The sequence below is a fragment of the Nelumbo nucifera genome, chromosome 6 (genome assembly GCF_055504915.1).
Source record: "Nelumbo nucifera cultivar China Antique chromosome 6, China Antique-T2T, whole genome shotgun sequence".
Lineage (NCBI taxonomy): Eukaryota > Viridiplantae > Streptophyta > Magnoliopsida > Proteales > Nelumbonaceae > Nelumbo > Nelumbo nucifera.
Window position 1 is genome coordinate 11,729,612 of NC_142654.1, and position 18,844 is coordinate 11,748,455.

The 18,844-nt window shown below is 38.6% G+C and overlaps 1 protein-coding gene across 2 annotated transcripts in view; it reads left to right on the forward strand.

The window, feature by feature from the left end:
- The window catches only part of CYP71 (cyclophilin71), a 38,045-nt gene that overhangs the window by 2,397 nt on the left and 16,804 nt on the right, over window positions 1-18,844 (forward strand). The window contains exons 2-5 of one of the 2 annotated variants that reach the window (XM_010245789.2): window positions 1,181-1,266; window positions 11,135-11,223; window positions 14,057-14,304; window positions 14,422-14,543. In XM_010245789.2, the coding sequence (XP_010244091.1) occupies window positions 14,059-14,304; window positions 14,422-14,543 (368 nt within the window). In that variant the 5' untranslated portion in view covers window positions 1,181-1,266; window positions 11,135-11,223; window positions 14,057-14,058. The remainder of the gene's footprint in view (window positions 1-1,180; window positions 1,267-11,134; window positions 11,224-14,056; window positions 14,305-14,421; window positions 14,544-18,844) is intronic. The other variant, XM_010245780.3, reaches the window with a different exon arrangement.

Genomic DNA, 18,844 nt, shown 5'->3' on the forward strand with positions numbered 1-18,844 from the left:
TTCCAGATAATATGAGCAAACATATTCATTCTTATTGTATTTGTCAGGCATTCTTGAAACAATGCCTGGAATAACGTAAGTGTGAATGTTGGAATCTAGTTGTTTGTTTATCTTTATAATAGATTTTAATCCAGTTTCTAGTTAATGTGGTTCTTCTAATTTTGTGTAGTGGTTTCACCATTTACTTTTGTGGCTTCAACCTCATAGATGACATTGCAAATAGTTAGAATTGGTTATTAACATTTTCCTTCTATACTTTCTATCTCTTATAGATTTTGAAGTGATAAGGCATTTTCTGTGGAGTGTCATTTAGTGTTGCATTGACTCTCCTAAATGGATGAAGTGTCTTTGTCAGACATGTGTTGGATTGTAATACTTCATAGATTCTTGAAGGACACTTCTATTCTATGTACATTTTTCCTTTACTCCTTGTTAATAAACAGCTAATGTGCACAATGATGACAAATATTTGAGATTTCTGCACAGGTATGGTATATGTGTGCAGCAGTGCTTTGGGGTTTGTGGAATGAAAGGAATGCAAGAATTTTTGTATACAAATCTTTAGGAGTGGAAACAGTAATTGATAAGAGTTTAGCAAAAACACCACCGCCTAACCACTGCATAGGTGGGTCTTAGGTGCCTACCTAAATGCTTTCTGAGAATGCTGTTGTTGAGTCTCACCTTTCTACCTTAATAACAATGCTATCTATGCTTTGATTTAAAACATGAGAATGGCATATTGCTAACACATTCGTTCTTAAACTGAAAGTCCATATAAGCCTTGTAATAATCCTATAGATTTGTAATTTATCAAAAACCCTATAGATCTGTTGCTATTTTGTTTCCATGCACATCAGTTCCTTACGACCTTGTTTAATTATTTTTTTTTTCTCTTTTCTCATCAACTACAACTGGTTCCTACTACTTCAATTTGTGTATATATATATATACATATATCTGTAGTTGGTTAAAATTAATGGATGGACACAATAATGAACCAACTACATGGTTTTGACCTGGTGACAAGTTCTCATTATTGCCACAGGTTTGACAAAGCTATTTTATTCATTTTGTGGGGGAAAATGTGTAATAGAATGTAGGAAAGTTGTAGATAAATTATTTAATTGTCTGTGTTTAAATTTTAATCAAATTGTGCTATTTGAATTGTATTATTTTGTAGGTATGAGAAAAGTTATATGCATCGTGATGTGGTCACACATGTTGCTGTGTCAGCAGCAGAGTTTATCATAACTGGAAGTATTGATGGTTAGATACTATTTCCTTTATCCTTCTCTTGATATTATTGAATTGGCAATGTTGTTTTTGGTGTGTGTGTGTGTGTGTGTGTGCGTGCGATAAGTGGAGATGTTGTGATGCTTAGGTACTATTTCTTATTCCTTTTTCTTTCCTATGTAATCATGTAAGTGATGATTTTATTGATTATAGACAAAGAAATATATACAATAACCAATTCAAAACATAGTTTCTGAACTATACATGACCGGACTGTGATGATGCCCGCTGGACTGCATTGATGTTTGGAGGAGGTCAGTCTGGGTTGCAGCACTGGCCCCCGCCGGTGGCAAATGACGAGGTCTAGGTTCTACGAACAGAGACCAAAAAGTTCCTGCAAGAGGAGAGGGGGAAAGGCCGGTCGCCACGAAGAGGAACCTTTTTCCCGTTGACGGAAAGGCTCCCTTTTGACTTGTCCATTAGAAGGAACGGTGTGTATCAAAGCTAACCAGCAACACCTTTTCCTGGAGGTTGAAGCCAGAGGTGTAGAAATGCAGAAGAATTTTCTTTAGGCGTGCCTGGTCAAATGTTTTGAGTCTTTTGACTGGAAAGATATAAGGCGGAGGATGTGCATTGGTGGGCTTCTAAAGTTTGGGGATGTTTGAAAGGAGTGGAGGTGAGAAGGCTTGAAGACGACTTTTAGCTCTTTCTTCTCCCTTTTGAGGAAGACACCAGAAGAGTGGTGAACTCCAGGTCCAGGTGTTTCAAAGGAGCTCTACTGTGCCTAGAACCATGGATAGATTTGATTGGAACCTTGCAATCCCCTAAGGACTTACATGGTTATGTGTGGGTAAGAGTATATGGGCTACCTTTACACCTCTAGAGCAATAATTTTGCTAGAGGAATGGGGGACCTCTGCGGAGGTTTTCTGGAAGAAGATAGCGTAGAGGCTAGCAAAGGTAGTGTTGAGTTCTTTCGTATCAAGGCACGTTGATCAGGTGTTCCCCCCGACGATGAATGTAGTGGTTAGGAGTGCAATGTATGTTGTCACCATCTGGCCAGAGATAAAGCTGAAAAAGATGTTTGTTCTGGCAGATTTTGCTGAAGCGGTGCAGGTCAAGCCAAGAACAGTACAAAAGGCTTTGGCCAGTTCCATTGAGGACGGTCTCAAAGGCGGTTGGGAAAGATCCAGAGTTGATGGTCAATTGTCAGAGGAGTTTCCAACCATTCTAGAAGTGCTCGGTGCACAGGTCGACGCCGGAGCTGAGGAAGAAGGTGGGTAGCAGCTGGTTAGGGGAAGGAAAAGGAAGAAGTTTCAGAGTTGTAGGAAGGGTGGACCTCAGAATGGATGACTAGGATAAAAAGGCGGGTTGGTCTAGTTCGAGGATGAGGTCAGTATCCTGTCAAATTTTAAATAGTTTGGATGAGAAAGAAGAAGGTCTTTTTTGGACCTTCTGGTAGGTGCGATTTTGGATTGGATCAAGGCAGGGGGACGGGATCCGGATCCATTATCTCTGGGCAAACTGTGCCAGGTGAACCAACGGTTTAGTGGGCCTGGTCCAGGCCATGTTAAAAGCCCCTCTAGTTCAACGATTAGGAAAGTGCCTTCTTGTCAAGGGAAAGGGAAGGAGTTGGTAGTGTCAGTCTCCTCTTCCGAAGAGTCCGATTCGATAGATCTTCTCTCTCAGGACAGAGGTAGCTTTGCTTCAGCAAACACAAAGAGTTTGTCCATAAGCAGCCTTCAGAGGCAAGAAGTCCTGAAGGTTTCGAGCTCTCTGACTCCTCTGTTCGCCTCTTCATCTCCTCCAGTTCAAGAACTTAGGGGTTCAGGTGGGACAAAGTTCCAAAGTGGGGGGGGGGGAGAGCGGACAAGGAGGTGTTCCTCTCATCCCAAGTATAGAGCTGGCGGCTAGTATGAAAGGAGGAATTATGGTGATCCTCTCAGCCCAGGTATAGGGCCATAGCTCTACCTGGGCCCAAGTTTATATTTCAGGCCCATGATCACCCCTAGTCTTGGGTTTCCAATGAAAACCTGTCAGAAAAATGGAAGTTTACTAAAGGAGTGATCCAACTAAAAAAGTAATTGAGTCCTGCCTTGACAAACTTGTCACATATTGTTGGTTTGAAAATTTTAATAGATTCTCATGCAACATAATTCACTCAATGAAGTGCTTGAGTTTTTATTATTTTGGGTAAGGGCCCATTCAGGGAATCATACGGATTGTTCCCCTTAATTACATCTCCACAAGAAAGTAGAGAATGCCTTTTGATTCTGTCTTGGAAAAATGAATGCACAGAATGATTGCTCTCTTACATCTCCACAAGAAAGTAGAGAACACCTTTTAATTCCAAGAAACTCTTTCAATCTTTTTGACTAGCATCCAGTGCCACTCCAAGTATCTGATAGTAACAAGATAAATCAAAGTCTCTATCTCCAAACTCTTGTGAGCGAATACCATCGGCATTTATCTCCTCAAACAAACTTCATAAAATGACTGCTCTCTTGCATTGCCACATGATCTTAAGCATTTCTACTAGAAGGGGAAGAAAGTTAGCATTGACCATAAGATGGAATTGTGGCGGTATGCTTTGGGGCTCTAAAGAGAGATAAGAAGTGGCTCCATATCTGGGGAGCATTATAATAGGTGATAACAAATGGTAGGCTTCTTCATTACTTGCTTTACGAAGGAGTATATCTGTGGAGCTAGTGGCCATGTTTTCCTTATTGTCTTAAAGCATCTCATGGAAGTTCATTTTTTGGTGCACAAGCTCCCAATTGAAGGTTTTAATTTGGTTTGGACTCCAAACCAAATTGTTTTAGTTGGTGGTGGAGGAAAGTTTGCTTCAATGGGGTTTAAGATCTTTGGAGAAGGATGAACAAGTAAAACATCTTGTTTAAGGGTTAAACTCTTAGGGCCTGTTCATTTGCTCTGAAGTCTGACATCTGAAAGTGCAATAATTACACTAAGAGGTATATTGGTATTGGTGAACTTTTCTTTTCTCTGAACTCTGAATGCAGAGAATGTTGTTCTGAATTCTGAAAATGATCAAATATCCATTTTGACCCCATATACGAGAGTTTTTGTTTGTCTTTTTGGGGGTATCATTGGAAAACAAAAAATTGTATGATTGCACTTTAAGAGATAAGAGATAAGAGGAAACAAACAACCATTTTTCTCTTGAAGTTAAAGGATTCCTCTTAGAGATAAGAATTAAGAGGAAATGAACAGGCCTTTAGATCTTCCTTGGTCCTTAGAGGGACCAAGGAAGACATCCACAAGAAAACAAATTAGAGGTATGACCTGGTGGTGGTATATTGTCTCCATGGTTCTTGAAGGATTTTATATAACAAGGTTAACATGGGCAATTGTTATTATTTTTTGATCAGCAAAGGATATTCATTAATTAAACTTGAAGTTAAAGTTTAGTACAGCAGTTGGTTCATTCCAACCAATCTCCAAATGTAAAAGTTTACATTTTTGCCCAAAACAAATGGTTTCTATCAACCCCTTGTTTTGCTACTATACCTACCAACTCATTTGTAGCTTTTCTAATCCAGCTGAATGTGACATTGAGTTCCCTTGTTAGGTGATCTATCTCCTTGAAGGTGTGCTTATTTGCTCCAAGGTGCTGAATTTGCCTTGTGCAAGATATCACCAATTTTGAATCTTCGACTTCAAGTTCTCGGAAAGCAAGATTTTGTGCTAATTTCGGTCCTTGCAACAATGCTATTATTTCAGATCCAACCTGATCACCAAAACCAATTGGTCCAGAATACATATCCAATACCATGCTTAAGTGATACCTAAAAACACCCCCTATGCCTGCCCTCCCTGGATTGCCCAACAAAGTTCAGCTTCAATTTATTTTCAGCTGGGGGTTTCCACTCCACTCTCACTGTCTTTCCTTTTATCTGTTTGTGCCACTTTTTATAAAGTTCTTACTATTTCATTAATTGAGATTACTCTAAAAAGGTCTAATGTTTTTATTCAATGCGCAGCTCTGACTTTTATATGGCCTAATTAAGCTCTTCCTTAGACCTGCTGTTATCATTAAAGATTCTTTAGTTTCTTTCTTTCCAAATAGACCACACCACAACTGCTCTTACTTCCCTCTACATAATTCTCCCTCTCCTTTTTGTCTGCATCAGGAATTGGGGTTGAATTGGCTTATTGCATCTTGAGGGGTAACCTATCTGCAACCAAAGAGGGAACAGAAATAGTCCCAAATACAAGACACAAGAGGATAAGATTGATAGATGAGGAATGGTCTTACCACAAGCTTTGCAAAGTATACACACATGAGGAGAGAGGCACAAGTTGGGCCTCCTTTTCTACAACATGTCGTAGGTATTAATCTTTCCAAGAAACACTTCCTAACAGAAGGCTAGAATTTTAGGAGGGATATGCTTGCACCAAATCTATTTTATCGGGAAGTTCACCCCCAAGGACTCAATTAGGACAAGTAGGTTGAAAAAAGAAGCACAAGAAAAGAGTCCATCACTCCATCAGGTCAGGGAGACTAGATTCTACCATCATTCAAATTTTGATCTAAGACTGTATCCAACTTGGCCAACAAGAGAGCAAGAGATTCACATTCGTTATCCCTTAAGCCCCTCTTGAAGCCAAAATATCAGTTTATCTCAGAAGGAGAGGTTGCACCAAATTTTGAAATAGGTTCAAATTCGTAATTGGAAAGAGAGTTGAGCAAAGGGAATTTTAGTTTGAGGGGCATGTCACCAATCCACAGATCCCCCCAAAACAAAACTATGTTCCCATAACCCACATCAAAGCGAGTGAAGATGAGAAAAGTTGGGATTACATCTTGTATTTCTTCCCAAGGAGTTTGAAGGAGAGAGAGAGAAGCCACCTTTGCATCTTGGTCATTTTCCAAGATACCATGAATGCTTAAAATGATCCTGTGCCAAGGCTATCATCTTCTAGGGGAAACCTCCGGATTCTCCACAATCACTTTCCTAATAGAATTTCTCTGAATAAGGTTCCCAATATCTAGCCCTCCCTGTTCCTTAGATTTACACACCTGTTCCCACTTCACCAAGTGGTCCTTCCTTTCATCACCCAGTTCTCATAAGGAATCCCTCATACTTTTCTAATCGCCTAGCCACTTTAGCTGGAATGCGAATTGTGGACAAGTAATAAATGGGCAAATTGGCTAGTGAGATTTAATTAGGGCAATTCTCCCTCCCATTGAGATGTAATTCCTTTTCCAAAGAGCCAATTTTTTAGCAACTCTCTCCACAATAGGTTTCCAGAAGCCTTCTCCTCTTGAGTTGCCTCTCAATGGAAGCCCAATTCCCAAGGTATTCTAAAGGCTAATCTTTGACCTCACAGCCTAGGAGTCCTGCCAATGGTTGAATTTCTTTCTCTCTCAAGTTGATTCCTGCAACTCAAGTTACCCCCGATTCATCTTTCAAATTCTTCATATCACTTTCATGACTTCCCTCACAGGAAATGATTATATCGTCTTAAAGTATTAATGAGTTACAATCATCTCATTTCTACCTACCCTCCAACCCCTAATCAGATTGTCCAAAGGAAGGGGGAATAGGTTTTCCCTATCTCAAGCCTCTTTTTGCTGGGAAGAAATTTCTAGCAATCAAAACTGAATAATTCACTAAACTAATACAACCCTTGATCCATTTTCTCCATCAGTCTTCTAGTCCTACTTTTCTCCAGTATGTTAAGAAGGAAAGACTAATCAACCATATCAAAGGACAGAGTACCCCTATTTTCTAGGTCCAATTTGCAAATAGATCCTTCCCTCTCTTCTTCTTCTTCTGCTATGCATTCATTTACAATTAGGATTTGGTCCATAATCTGCCTCCCTTCCACAAAAGCACCTTTAAATTGTCAAATTACTGAAGACAGAATCATCTTTAACCTTCCAGCCAGGAATATTGCTTTGATTTTGTAAAGGCTATCCAGAAGACTTATCGGTCAAAATCCTTAGGGGTTTTGGTCATTTTCTTTTTTGGCACTAGGTCTAAGAAGGTTGCATTAGCTCCAGGAGAAATTTCCTCTTTTTGGTGAAATTTCACAAAGACTTACATCAAATCCCCTTTTATTATTTCCCAATATTCCTAATAAACATCCATATAAAAACCATCAAGGCTAGGGGCTTTAGATCTCTCCAGTGAGAATACTGCTTTTTTGACCTCTTCCACACTGAAACTTCTCTCCACAAAAACTGATTGGGCCATGGGTATTCTGTCCCACTTAAGCTCCTGAAAGTCTAAACTCCTTTCTCCTGAATTGGCAAAGATTACTTTGAAATGGTCTACAAAAGTCTTAATAATATCCTCGTCCTTTCAACTTAATGCTTGAGATCAAGTTTTTCGTTCTCCCATTTGTCAAAGAATGAAAAGCATTTTGTATTTCCATCTACTTCTAGAAGCCACTTGCATCTCGACTTTTGTCTCCAAGAGATTTCCTCCTTACATAGAATCTCTTCTAGATCCACTTTCAAGCTCCTTTCTATTATATCCTTCCCACGACTCTCTCTCCTAGCCTCTTTAAGATCCAACTTTTCTATCCTTTTTGCACTCTTTTCCTTAAATTCCTCTAGTCTTCCAAATATTTTTCTGTACCAAGTTTTGATCCTCTCTTTTAATCTCTTCAATTTTTTAACATGGGCAATTATCCCAACCAAATATATAATGGTGCATATGCTAGAATTGTTGACCATTCCACGACATATTGCGACGTAATGCTTTAGGGGGTGTTTATGTTTTTCTCTCTCTTACTGTTGAATATCATAAAAATTTTGTTCAACGAGAGTGTGTGTGGAGCACAATCTAGAAACTGATGGGTATTAGAGATTGCATTCAGGATAAACTTCTATCTCTGTTACAGGGGCTTCATTTTCTTTTGTGGGGGTGGGGCTCTCTGTGTTATATCAAACTAGAAGTGCAAGGTAATTCACTAGTAATTATAGGGGTGGATGCATGAATAAGTTGTTCATACTTCCATCCAGGAGATGGGGTCTATGGCCGGTATGAACAGCTTCTTATACTTTCATAGGGTGAATATCTGAACAAACTGATAGAGAATAATTTCTCTGAGGCTTTTATACCCCTGGTTAAGGGTTTTGTTCTGTTGCTAACTTGGTTATTGTGCACAGAACCACTCAAAGTCGGTAGCTCCTTTGGAATGAGCCCATTAGAGAAATGCCTACAGCCACTCCATGCACGTTAGCCCTACTTACCTATTCTCTCTTTTGTGTCACCCTCCCTTGTTGCCCTGAGCCATCTAAACCCGCTTTAAAAGTCATATTCACTTATGGAATGAAACTTAGTTTTATTAACGAATCAGTTTATTTTAAATCGAACAATATATACACATATGGTTACATGTATTCTCCACATGGGTCATGACAGAACTTTTGCTTTTTAAACTTGGTTCTCCAGTGGATTGATATCAACTTATGTTCTCAATCCACCATGATTCTGGGCACTAAGAATCTAAGGTTGGTTTCTATCTTGTAGAGGGAGAGTAGCATATTGAGGGTAGATCTTGGTTTTACTTTGTGGCGAAGATGAAGCTCTGTTTTTTGTTTTTTCTATCTCATTATTTCTTGATTTAGTAAAATCTTCTTATCAGTTATCAGTTACTAACAGAAAAAAGTGGAACACATGTTACCCGGATATGACAAAGACACTTCTGGATACTGTATTGGGTGTGTAATTTATACTAAAAATTGAAGTATCCAACACAACATGGCACCCGTGTACAGGCATCCAGGTATCATAGGTGGGGCGCAAAGAAAGTGATTAGGCTGAACTTTAAAAGAATGGAATAATAATGATACTTTGTTGGCAATTACTCAAACAAAACAATGCTGTCAACTCCTGGGTACCAAGTAAATCTTTCTATATGTATGTATGTATCTTATACAAACAAGAAAATGAGTAATTGTATTAAAGTGAATAAAGTATAATTAAGCATATTCCCTTGGGAATAATATGAAAACATATGCCCAAGAGCATGGAAATGGGTCTGTACATGATCAGCAAAAAACACAAATAACTTGGTAGAGAATAGCTTTAAACAAGTCATTTATTGTCATTACCCATCTAGATAGACTATAGGCAGTTGATTTGGTGGATATTGGAACCCATCTCAAGTTCTTAACAAGGTTTTGACTATTGAGCATGACTACAAAGTTCCAAAGAACATACCTTTTTCGCCTGATAAATTACTTCTAAACAAGTTTGCACTCGATGAGTTTGTTTCAATTTCAACTCTCTGAATATAAAATGGCGGTAAACTAGTGGTGACTTTGAGGATGTAGCATAGGCTTAGCTTCATAGGAGAGATTGATTATTTCCATTGTTGACTCCATTGGTATCTGAAGGACCTGTATTACCCATTAACACCCATCAAAGTTCTATTTGATGTCATCCTCTGCAAGAGGAGAATGAAGGACTACCTCAGCTGTGCATACATGTGCTTGGTGGGGTGGGGATGTGGTAAGGGGAGGAAGGACTGATCTTTTACTGGTATTACTTCTCCCTGATAATATAATTCTCAAGAAACCTCTGATAATATGTGCTATTAACCCAGTGGATAATTACCCTTACAGTAATCATGCACGTGAAATTTAATACATATTCTCAACATATTTTCTATCTTATTCTCCACAAGTCAGGTTTAATTCCAGGCTTTCTGTTTTTTCCTGGTGGGCTTGGAGAGCTAGCCTCTTGGTAGCTTTAGCCCAGCTTGACCTTGGCCTAACCCAAGCCCGGCCCAACTAGACAAACAACTTTTTAGTGACTTTAAAAACATGCATATATATATATATACATGCGTGCTTATATGCAAGATGTACAAAATTCCTAATTAGAGCTTTAAATTAGTGATAATAAATAGGTTCATGCAACTTTATTGAGCCTAATAGGTCCACTTGAGCCCAACTGACCAACCCAAGCTTGACTTGGGCTTCGGTCCAACCTGAGTATGTCGATTTTCAGTTCAGGCTAGGCTTGGTTTGGAAGCACTGGGCTTGACCTCAGGCCCAATTGGGGCTCATGTCTTAGGTCCAATATTTAGGGTTTGGGCCTGTGGCCCTGGGTTGACCTTAAACCTGGTCCAGCCCACCCGACCTGCATCTCTATAAGGGATAATCCCCCTATGTGCTTATGGTGCATGGTACCATGCATTTCATTAAATGGGTGAGGCTAAACCATTTCCTATACGAGTCCTCAAAATTTAATTTTTATAATTCATTTGAATTCCATTAAAAGTTAAAAATTTTAATAAAATACAATAGTTAGGAAGTTTTATTATTTTAGGATGAAAAAGCAAAGGACATACAACTTTCTTATTGCTTGAGTTGAGTCGGACTTGGACTGACTTAGCTCAATTGGGAATGTCACAGGTTCCTTCCTTTTCAATTTCACATAGTAATGCCCGTGCATCGTATAGGTCTCGGCTAGTATAATTCTAAAACATGCGATATTCCTTATGATGCGACATATTTTGTTAGTGTTCCATTTTTATCTTGTTTCCCACATTTAAGGTTTAATTTCTTTTGTATTTAGAAGTTTCTATGTCTCTTTATGGTTACATTTTCTTGTTGGCAAATTTGAGTAATAAAAAACTGATGCTCTCCTTCCCCACTTTTAATTTTATGACCTTTTGAACTTGAGGGTGCCTATTACCATATATCAGGCCAACCATTGGTTTTATAATCCTTTCAGTTGTTAAGACACTAATTTAGTGGGTTACTTCCAGTGATTGATAACAATGGTACAACCATTTCATTGGATAATAATTAATTATGTCGAGGTTATTTTGCATCAGGTCTCAAGTTTATGGAATATAGTTGAAACTGAGATTTCTTGTTGGTACACTGATTGTTTTGCCCTGATTCTTGATTTTAGGTCATTTGAAATTTTGGAAGAAAAAGGCAATTGGAGTTGAGTTTGCTAAGCATTTCAGATCTCATCTTGGTCCCATTGAAGGGCTGGCTGTGAGTTTGTCCCGCTAGCATATTTAAGATTACTCATTACTTCTGTTGTTCTATAAAAATTTCCTCTTTTTTTGATAGTACCATGTTTGAAGATTGTATTTCCTTATATGATGTTGGTTGTATTTATTATGTTTTTTGTTGGTATGTTCTATTGCAACCTTGAATATATCATGCAATAAGAGATTATGTATGTTGACCCCCAAGGCTTTAGTGTGCTGGCCAAGGAATAATAATTAGGCTTCTTGGCATACTGGCTTGTAATGAGGGAGATCAAACATTTGTCAACAGAGCTGTCTGTCACTTCATATGGACACAAAGAACAACCAAACGAATAGTGAATAGGGTACAACTGTTTTTGAAGAACTTATCACAATGATGTACAGATATAAATGAGACAAATTGGGTGTAGCCGTGGCTAGCCCAGCAAAATGCTTTATATTGTGCTGTACATATGTAGGACAAGGTAGGTGGTTTCACAAATTCCAGAATCCAGATCTGGTGGTGGTCTTTGTGAGGCGAAGAAGGGGCTTTGGGTGATTATTATTATTATTATCATCATTATTATTATTGGGTATTAGGCTTTGGGTGATTAGGGATGGAAAGGCAAGTACACAGCTTACTATCCAGTATCCACCATAGAATGAGCAAGACATCAGAAAGAGATAAATCACTTGGAAGAAGAAATAGGTAAGAAAGAGATAGGGTAAAAAGAGAAACAAACCTAGCAATAAACAGAATTCATTAAACCAAACTTTGTTTTATCAAATAGATCCTCCCAATGTGGAATTGTGATGCTCAACATTTGAAATTGAATATCCCTTTATGGACACCAATTTAGACTAGGAAACTGATGTAAATCAACTCCTAATTGCTTTGAAACTAAAACATAAGGCTCCAATCCTGGGAGGAATTGGTTTACTCCAAACTTCCTTGACTGGGAAAGGTTGCCCAAGGCCATCAAAAGGTTGAACTAGAGCTTTAAAGAACGAGGCACAAGAAAAGGCACCAGAGGAAGATAAAGTCCAAATCTGGTTATCCTCACTTGAAGGATCTAACACCACCCTTTCCAGTATTTGAATGAAGGCTGAAATAATGTTAAATTCAGTGTCTTTGAGATCCCTTCTGAAGCCAAAATCCCACTCAAACGCATAACTTGAGTCAGAAGGAACAAGAAACGTGGATACTGCTCATTTTTTATCCTTGACAGGGAATACAAGGAAGGATATTGTTCTTTCAATGATGTGTCCCCCACCCAAATATTCTCCCAAAATTTTACAAGGTTTCCAGAGCACAAGTCATACCTTATAAAAGGCAAGAAAGATGGTAGACTGGCATGAATAGATTTCCAAGGAGAGGCTCTTGTAGCCCTAGTCAATGCTCCTGCATCCCATCCATCAACCGTTTGCCCATGAAGGCATGAATGCTTAGAATCACCTTGGCCCACAACTTATCCCTATCTGTTGTCTATCTTCATAACCCTTTCCCCAATAGAGCCTCATTTTTTTTTTTCCGAATATTTCCTATACCTAATCCACCAACACTCTTACTTCTAGTAACCACCTCTCAATTGAATGTGTGGTCTCTTTTCTCCTCCCCTGGTTCCCATAGAAAGTCCATGAACTTTTCCAAACTTCTACTCACCCCTTTGTATCTTCAAAGTTGAAAATTGATAGGAAATAGAAAGGTAAATTGGCCAAAGTGGACTTTGTCAATGTAATCCTACCACCCTAAGAAAGATAGTTTTTCTTCCATGTTGCTAGTCTCTTTGTGAATCTGTCAACCTCTGGGTTCCAAAAACTGCTATTTCTCGGAGGTACTCCCACATAATTCAATGGTCAATGAGAAACTGCATATCCCAAAATATCTGCCCTATCTACAACTTCCCTCTCATCTATATTAACCCCAACTACATAGCTCTAATCAAAATTTACTTTCAGATTTGATTTGCTCAAATAATTGAACCATCAACTTCAAATTCCTGACCCACTTGACATCTTCTCCTTCACAAAACAAGATAGTATCATTTGCAAACTGAAATGAGTGATTGGAGCCCTTTTCCTTCCAACTCTCCACCCCTCACCAGGTTTCTAGAATCTTCACTAGTAATTAGTCTACCAGAACTTCAGCAATTAATTTGAAGAGGAAAGGAGAGAGTGGGTCCCCTTGTCTAATTCCTGTAGTGGCTGGAAAATGATCCACCACAGTTCTGTTCACCAAAATAGAGTAGTGGCAAATCCTAATGCAGGCCTGCACCAACATACACACCATCTCTCATCAAAACCAAAATTTTACAACACTTCCAGCAATAAAGACCAGTCAACAATATCATAAGTCTTTTCTAGATCCAACATGCAAACCAGACCCTTTTTTCCATCTCTTCTCAACTCCTCCACACTATCATTGGAATTTGGAAATTTGCTAATAAAAAAAAGAAGTTTTAAGTGGCTGGCCCAGGACATGTAGATAGAACTGCAGTGGGTAAAGAAAAGTGCTAATTCTTTTGCTGATACACTTGCAAAACAAGGGGTGGGAAGGGATAGTTTATTTTGGGCTTTGTTGTAATTTGAACTTCTATCCGGGGAGGGTTAAGAGAGTTTAACTCGCCCCTTGCTTTCTTGTTTCTGTTTCTGATTAATATTTATTTAGAGTTTCAGTTATTGATAAAAAAACAGTTATTTCATCTTTTACAGAAAAAAAGTTTCACCTTTGTCATTAGTCTGCTTGTTTCATCTAGTATCTTCTTTTCCAACTTTTGAGCTAATTCTGCATGTAATTCTCTTATTGGCAAACTGTTTTTTCCATACAAGCAATCATCAACCATGATGTGGTTCAGTAATGCAGGTTAGTGTTGATGGCTTGCTTTGCTGTACAATTTCAAGTGATCGTTCTGTGAAGATATATGATGTTGTCAACTATGACATGATGGTCATGATACGTTTACCATTTGTTCCTGGATCAGTTGAATGGGTCTACAAACAAGGTGATGTTAAAGCTAAGCTTGCCATTAGCGATCGGAACTCCCCAAATGTGCATATTTTTGATGCACGAGCTGGTTCAAATGAACCCATTATCTCCAAAGAGGTTTGCCAGATTTTTTTTTTCTTTTGATATTTTGGGGCATGACATGAAGCTTTCTAAATCCCACATGTTTGTTCTTATTTTGATCTATGCTTTCTTTGTTTTGTGCCTTCCATGCAGATACACATGGGTCCGGTAAAAGTCATGAAATACAATCATGTCTTTGACACTGTTATATCTGCAGACGGCAAAGGAATAATAGAGTACTGGTGTCCTGCTACACTACAGTTTCCAGAAGACAGGTATATATATATATTTTTTTTTTGATAATTGAAGACAGGTATTTTCATGGGGTTGCAATCCACACCCATACACATATTTGGTAGCATCATGGGATTCTCAAGTTAGACCTGTTTTAAAGCTATAATTGTTGTCCATTCCCATCCTGATAGACTAGCGATTGCTTGCCTATGCAACCCCTTCCCCTTGAATATGGATGCCTAAATCATCTGTTAATCCTGGTCCATCTAGGATTGCTGGTGTTTGTGCACAGCGGAAAGGCGGTCTTATTTGCACATGCAAAGCCTCTGAGGTTTGAAACCCTCAAGGGTCAAGCTTCTTTCTTTCCTCCAAAGTTAATATATTGTCATTCTCTTTGGGCTTTGAGAGGACCATTATTAAAATTACTCTAAATAGTCACTGGGTGCTCCTGGGCAATCTGCATTTCTTTGTGGAGAGTGGGTGCTTTCAGTGTAAAGAGAAAAATACTGTGGAATTTGCTTATGGTTCGTCTGGAAAGAAAGGATTCACATAATATTTGAATCAAGGTATCCACTGTAGGAGTTCTTGGAAAAATTGAGAAGTCTATTATTTGATGGGCTACTCAAACAGTTGAAGGAATTGAGCAGGACCATTTCAGGAGTCAATGGGACAGCATAATTTTTTTATTCTTCTTAATGTAATAGGGGCTCTCTGATTGAAGCTCCTCTCTTATATTTCATTATTCTGCTTGGTGTAAAGAGAAAATACTATGGAATTTGCTTCCTTTTTTACTTGTCCCCGTATACCCCTTTGTCTACAAATTGGGACCTTGGCTTCCGTAGAGGGTTGAGGGATGAGGAATCCTTATCAGCTTCTGAGCTCTTATTGTTACTTGATTCCGTTTGTTTGGACCCACTCAGTTCTGATAGGAGGATTTGGACTTTGACTCCGAAAGGGTCATTTACTTGTGCATCTTTCTTTAACTCCCTTTGCTCTAGCTCCTCTCCTTGTGCTTTCCCAGTTAAAGAAGTTTGGTCTAGGCCTATTCCCCCAAATATAGCTGCGTTTTGTTGGGAAGTTTTCTACAGTAAAATCAATACGATGAATAACTTGCAGGAGAAAAGACCCTTCTTATGTTTATCCCCTAACTGGTGTATTTTGTGCACAGCACAGTTTGAGGACTGTTACCACTTATTGATTTCTTGTCCTTTTGCTGCAGTCATTTGGAACTGGGTTTTTGACTTGTTTGAGTGCAGGTGGAACTTGCCAACTGAGGTAAATTTGCTGTTCTCCCCTTCTACCTTCGTGTGGACCACAAAAAGAGGGAGAATTATGTTGAAGTGTATAAGAGCAGCTCTCCTTTGGACTATTTGGGAAGAGAGAAATTCCAGAATTTTTCAGAAGGAAAGAAGCATTCTTGAGGTCAAGGACTATATTCTTACAAGGACTATTTTGTGGTTGAAATCCTTAAAGCTCTTTGATAATTACTCCTTTGATGATTTAATGAGGAATTGGTCTGCAGTTGCCCTCACCTCCTCTAGGAAGCCTAGAGTTCAAGTAACTTAGACTCCACCGATGGAGGGTTTTGTTAAGCTCAACTTTGACGGAAGTAGTCAGGGTAACCCAGGTCTGTCTGGGATTGGTGGTGTACTTAGAAATGAGAACAGCAATATCATTGCCTTTTTCTCGGGACTGGTGGGAATAGGAGACTCTGTGAGGGCTGGACTCTTAGCTGCAGCACAAGGGATACAGATTGCTTATCAACTTGGAGTGCGAAACTTAATAATTGAAGGAGATTCCAAGGTGGTAGTAGGATGGTTGGCTGACCCGGGTACTGTCACTTGGCAGTTTAAGGATATTTTAAAAAAGGTCAAATGGCTATTTAGGGACATGATAGTCAGATTTCAGTGGTTGGGGAGATCGGTTAATGCCTTGGCTGATTGTCTTGCCAAACAAGGGGCTACTCGGGTCTCCTTATATTGGGCCTCTCTGTAATTTTCATGTCCTTTGTTATGTTTAGTAACTAAAGGGTTGATGGTTTCCTCCATCTCCCCTCCTTAAAGGGGAGGTAGCATCTCATGCCTCTCCATAAATTGTACCTTCTTTGGCTTTGAATTAATAAATCTTACAATTCACCGATCATAAAAAAAGGTATCCACCATGGGAGTGCTAGGAATAATTGAAAGTCTATTATTTGATGACTGGGATACTCAAACAGTTGAAGGAATTGAGCAGGACCATTTCAGGAATCAATAGGGCAGCTCTCTGATTGAATCTCCCACTCTTATATTTCATTATTCTACTCTTTGGTTTTTTTATCAATAACAAAAGCCTTATTCATTAATTAATACTGTATATACAGGTTTACATTCATTATTCTGCTTTTAAGTATTTCTCTTGGAAGGAACCTCTCCCTTGGGGTGAGAGATGTGCTTGAGGTCTATGGAGGCTTACTTCAGATGCAAGGTCATTGACATCCATGCTGAAACACCTATTTTCCTGGGTGCTAGGAACCTGCCACCTGCCAAACAGTTTGCTGATTATGTGCGGAATGTCTTATATTGGTGTTCTTATTCATGGAGTTGAATCTTTTGATTCCATTTGGAGCTTTGGGGACTATGAGAAAGATCAAAGATAATTTTCATGTTGGTACCTTTGGAAGAAAATTGTTTCATAAGAAATATTTGGAAACTTGTTAATTTTCTCATCTATGGTTTGCAATAGTGGTCTAGCATCCTTCACTTTACTTCCCTTTTCTCTCTGCAAGGTGAGGGTGTGATACAGATACAAAAACTAGGAATGAATTAATGGAGTATTAAACTATTACTTCAATTTTCCAATTCCTACACTAATTTCAAAATTTTTAGGTGATAGGATATTGGTATTGTTTAGGGTCCATTACTTGGTGTAATGGTAAAATCTCGGGCTGTCAAGAGAGAAGGGAGGTTCGAGTCTAAGAGTGGACAATGTGTAAAAAAAAAAAAAAGAAAAAAAAAGATTAAGACCATATTTAGTCTGCCCTTTGTGAGGCCAGTTAGCTTGGACCAACATTGGGTAATGGTCTTACTGTCTTAGGATAGTGTTGTTTCAGATTATTTATTTAGTTTTTAGTTGTAGTTATCTTAAGAATAGGGTCTTGTTTTTTAGAATTTTATTGCTATCTTGAAATTAATATTTATGGTAAAGGCTTACTATTTATTTAGTTGGACTAGGAAAGTGCTACTGGAGTTAATGTTAAGAGTGAGTCCTTATTTTAGTGCCCTATGGGTTACCTATGGATTGTCTTAGTTTTATAGCAATTAGAATTTTATAAGTTGTTTTGGGTCGATTTCCTAGTTAAAACTGGAGTCTGTAAGGGAACATCTGAGATCATGAGTCTATTAATAGTGTCATTTAATTGGAGTTTAAAATGAGTAGATTTGATGAAATAAAGTTTGATTTGGCAAATTCTAGCTGTTGCTAAGACTTTTTCCACTCTCACCTAAATTTTCTTACCCATCCTTTGTGCTGATTTGATTAGTCAGCCTTTTCCCATAAAAAAAAATCCTTTGGTGGAAAGCGAGTTATCTACTTGCATTTCTACCCTTCTTCCTAGATCACCTATTTCTCTGGTGGCTAACCGGAGATATCTTGGGAAAACACGGTGAACCCTACTGTGAAAGAAGTCAATGCCAACTTGATGATTTGGGTAATTGCCTCGAAGAAGAGAAGGTTTGAATCCATGATTGAGTTGACTCTGTTGCATCTGTAGTCAGCTCTTTGGAATTGAAAGTTTCTGTAATGGATCATAAACTTGACATTTGCACATTTTTTCTGTCTTGGTATGCCATGCAACTGGGCTAGGGCGGAACCCTTAAACCCTTGACCAAAGTGGTAGGGAAAATTGGGGACTTGTGCAAAGGTTACTTGGAGACTAAGAACTCTTGTCTAGCATTTTTTTTAATTTTTGTAGAATTTTTGCATTTTTATGCCTAGCTTCAAGAAGTCATTCACCTTTCCTTGTGCTTCGCTAGCAAAATGCCCCTAAAACACTATATATATATATGCATATTTGTCTGTATGCGTGTATGTTATTTTATATTTATATAAAGCATAACACATTTTATGCATATATTATATGCCATATAACATAAAGTGTTACATATACTTTTAACATAATGTATTTGGTCATAGGCTTGTGCCCAGCCCATGATACTTGCCTATTTTATCCATGTCAGTGCACTCCAGTGATTTAAAAGGCATGTTTAGGCACACATGCGAGGCACATTTTAGGGTAGGCGCCTCGCCCAGGTCCTAGGCACAACACTTTCGAAAGGCGCACGCCTGGTGCGCCTAGGCATGC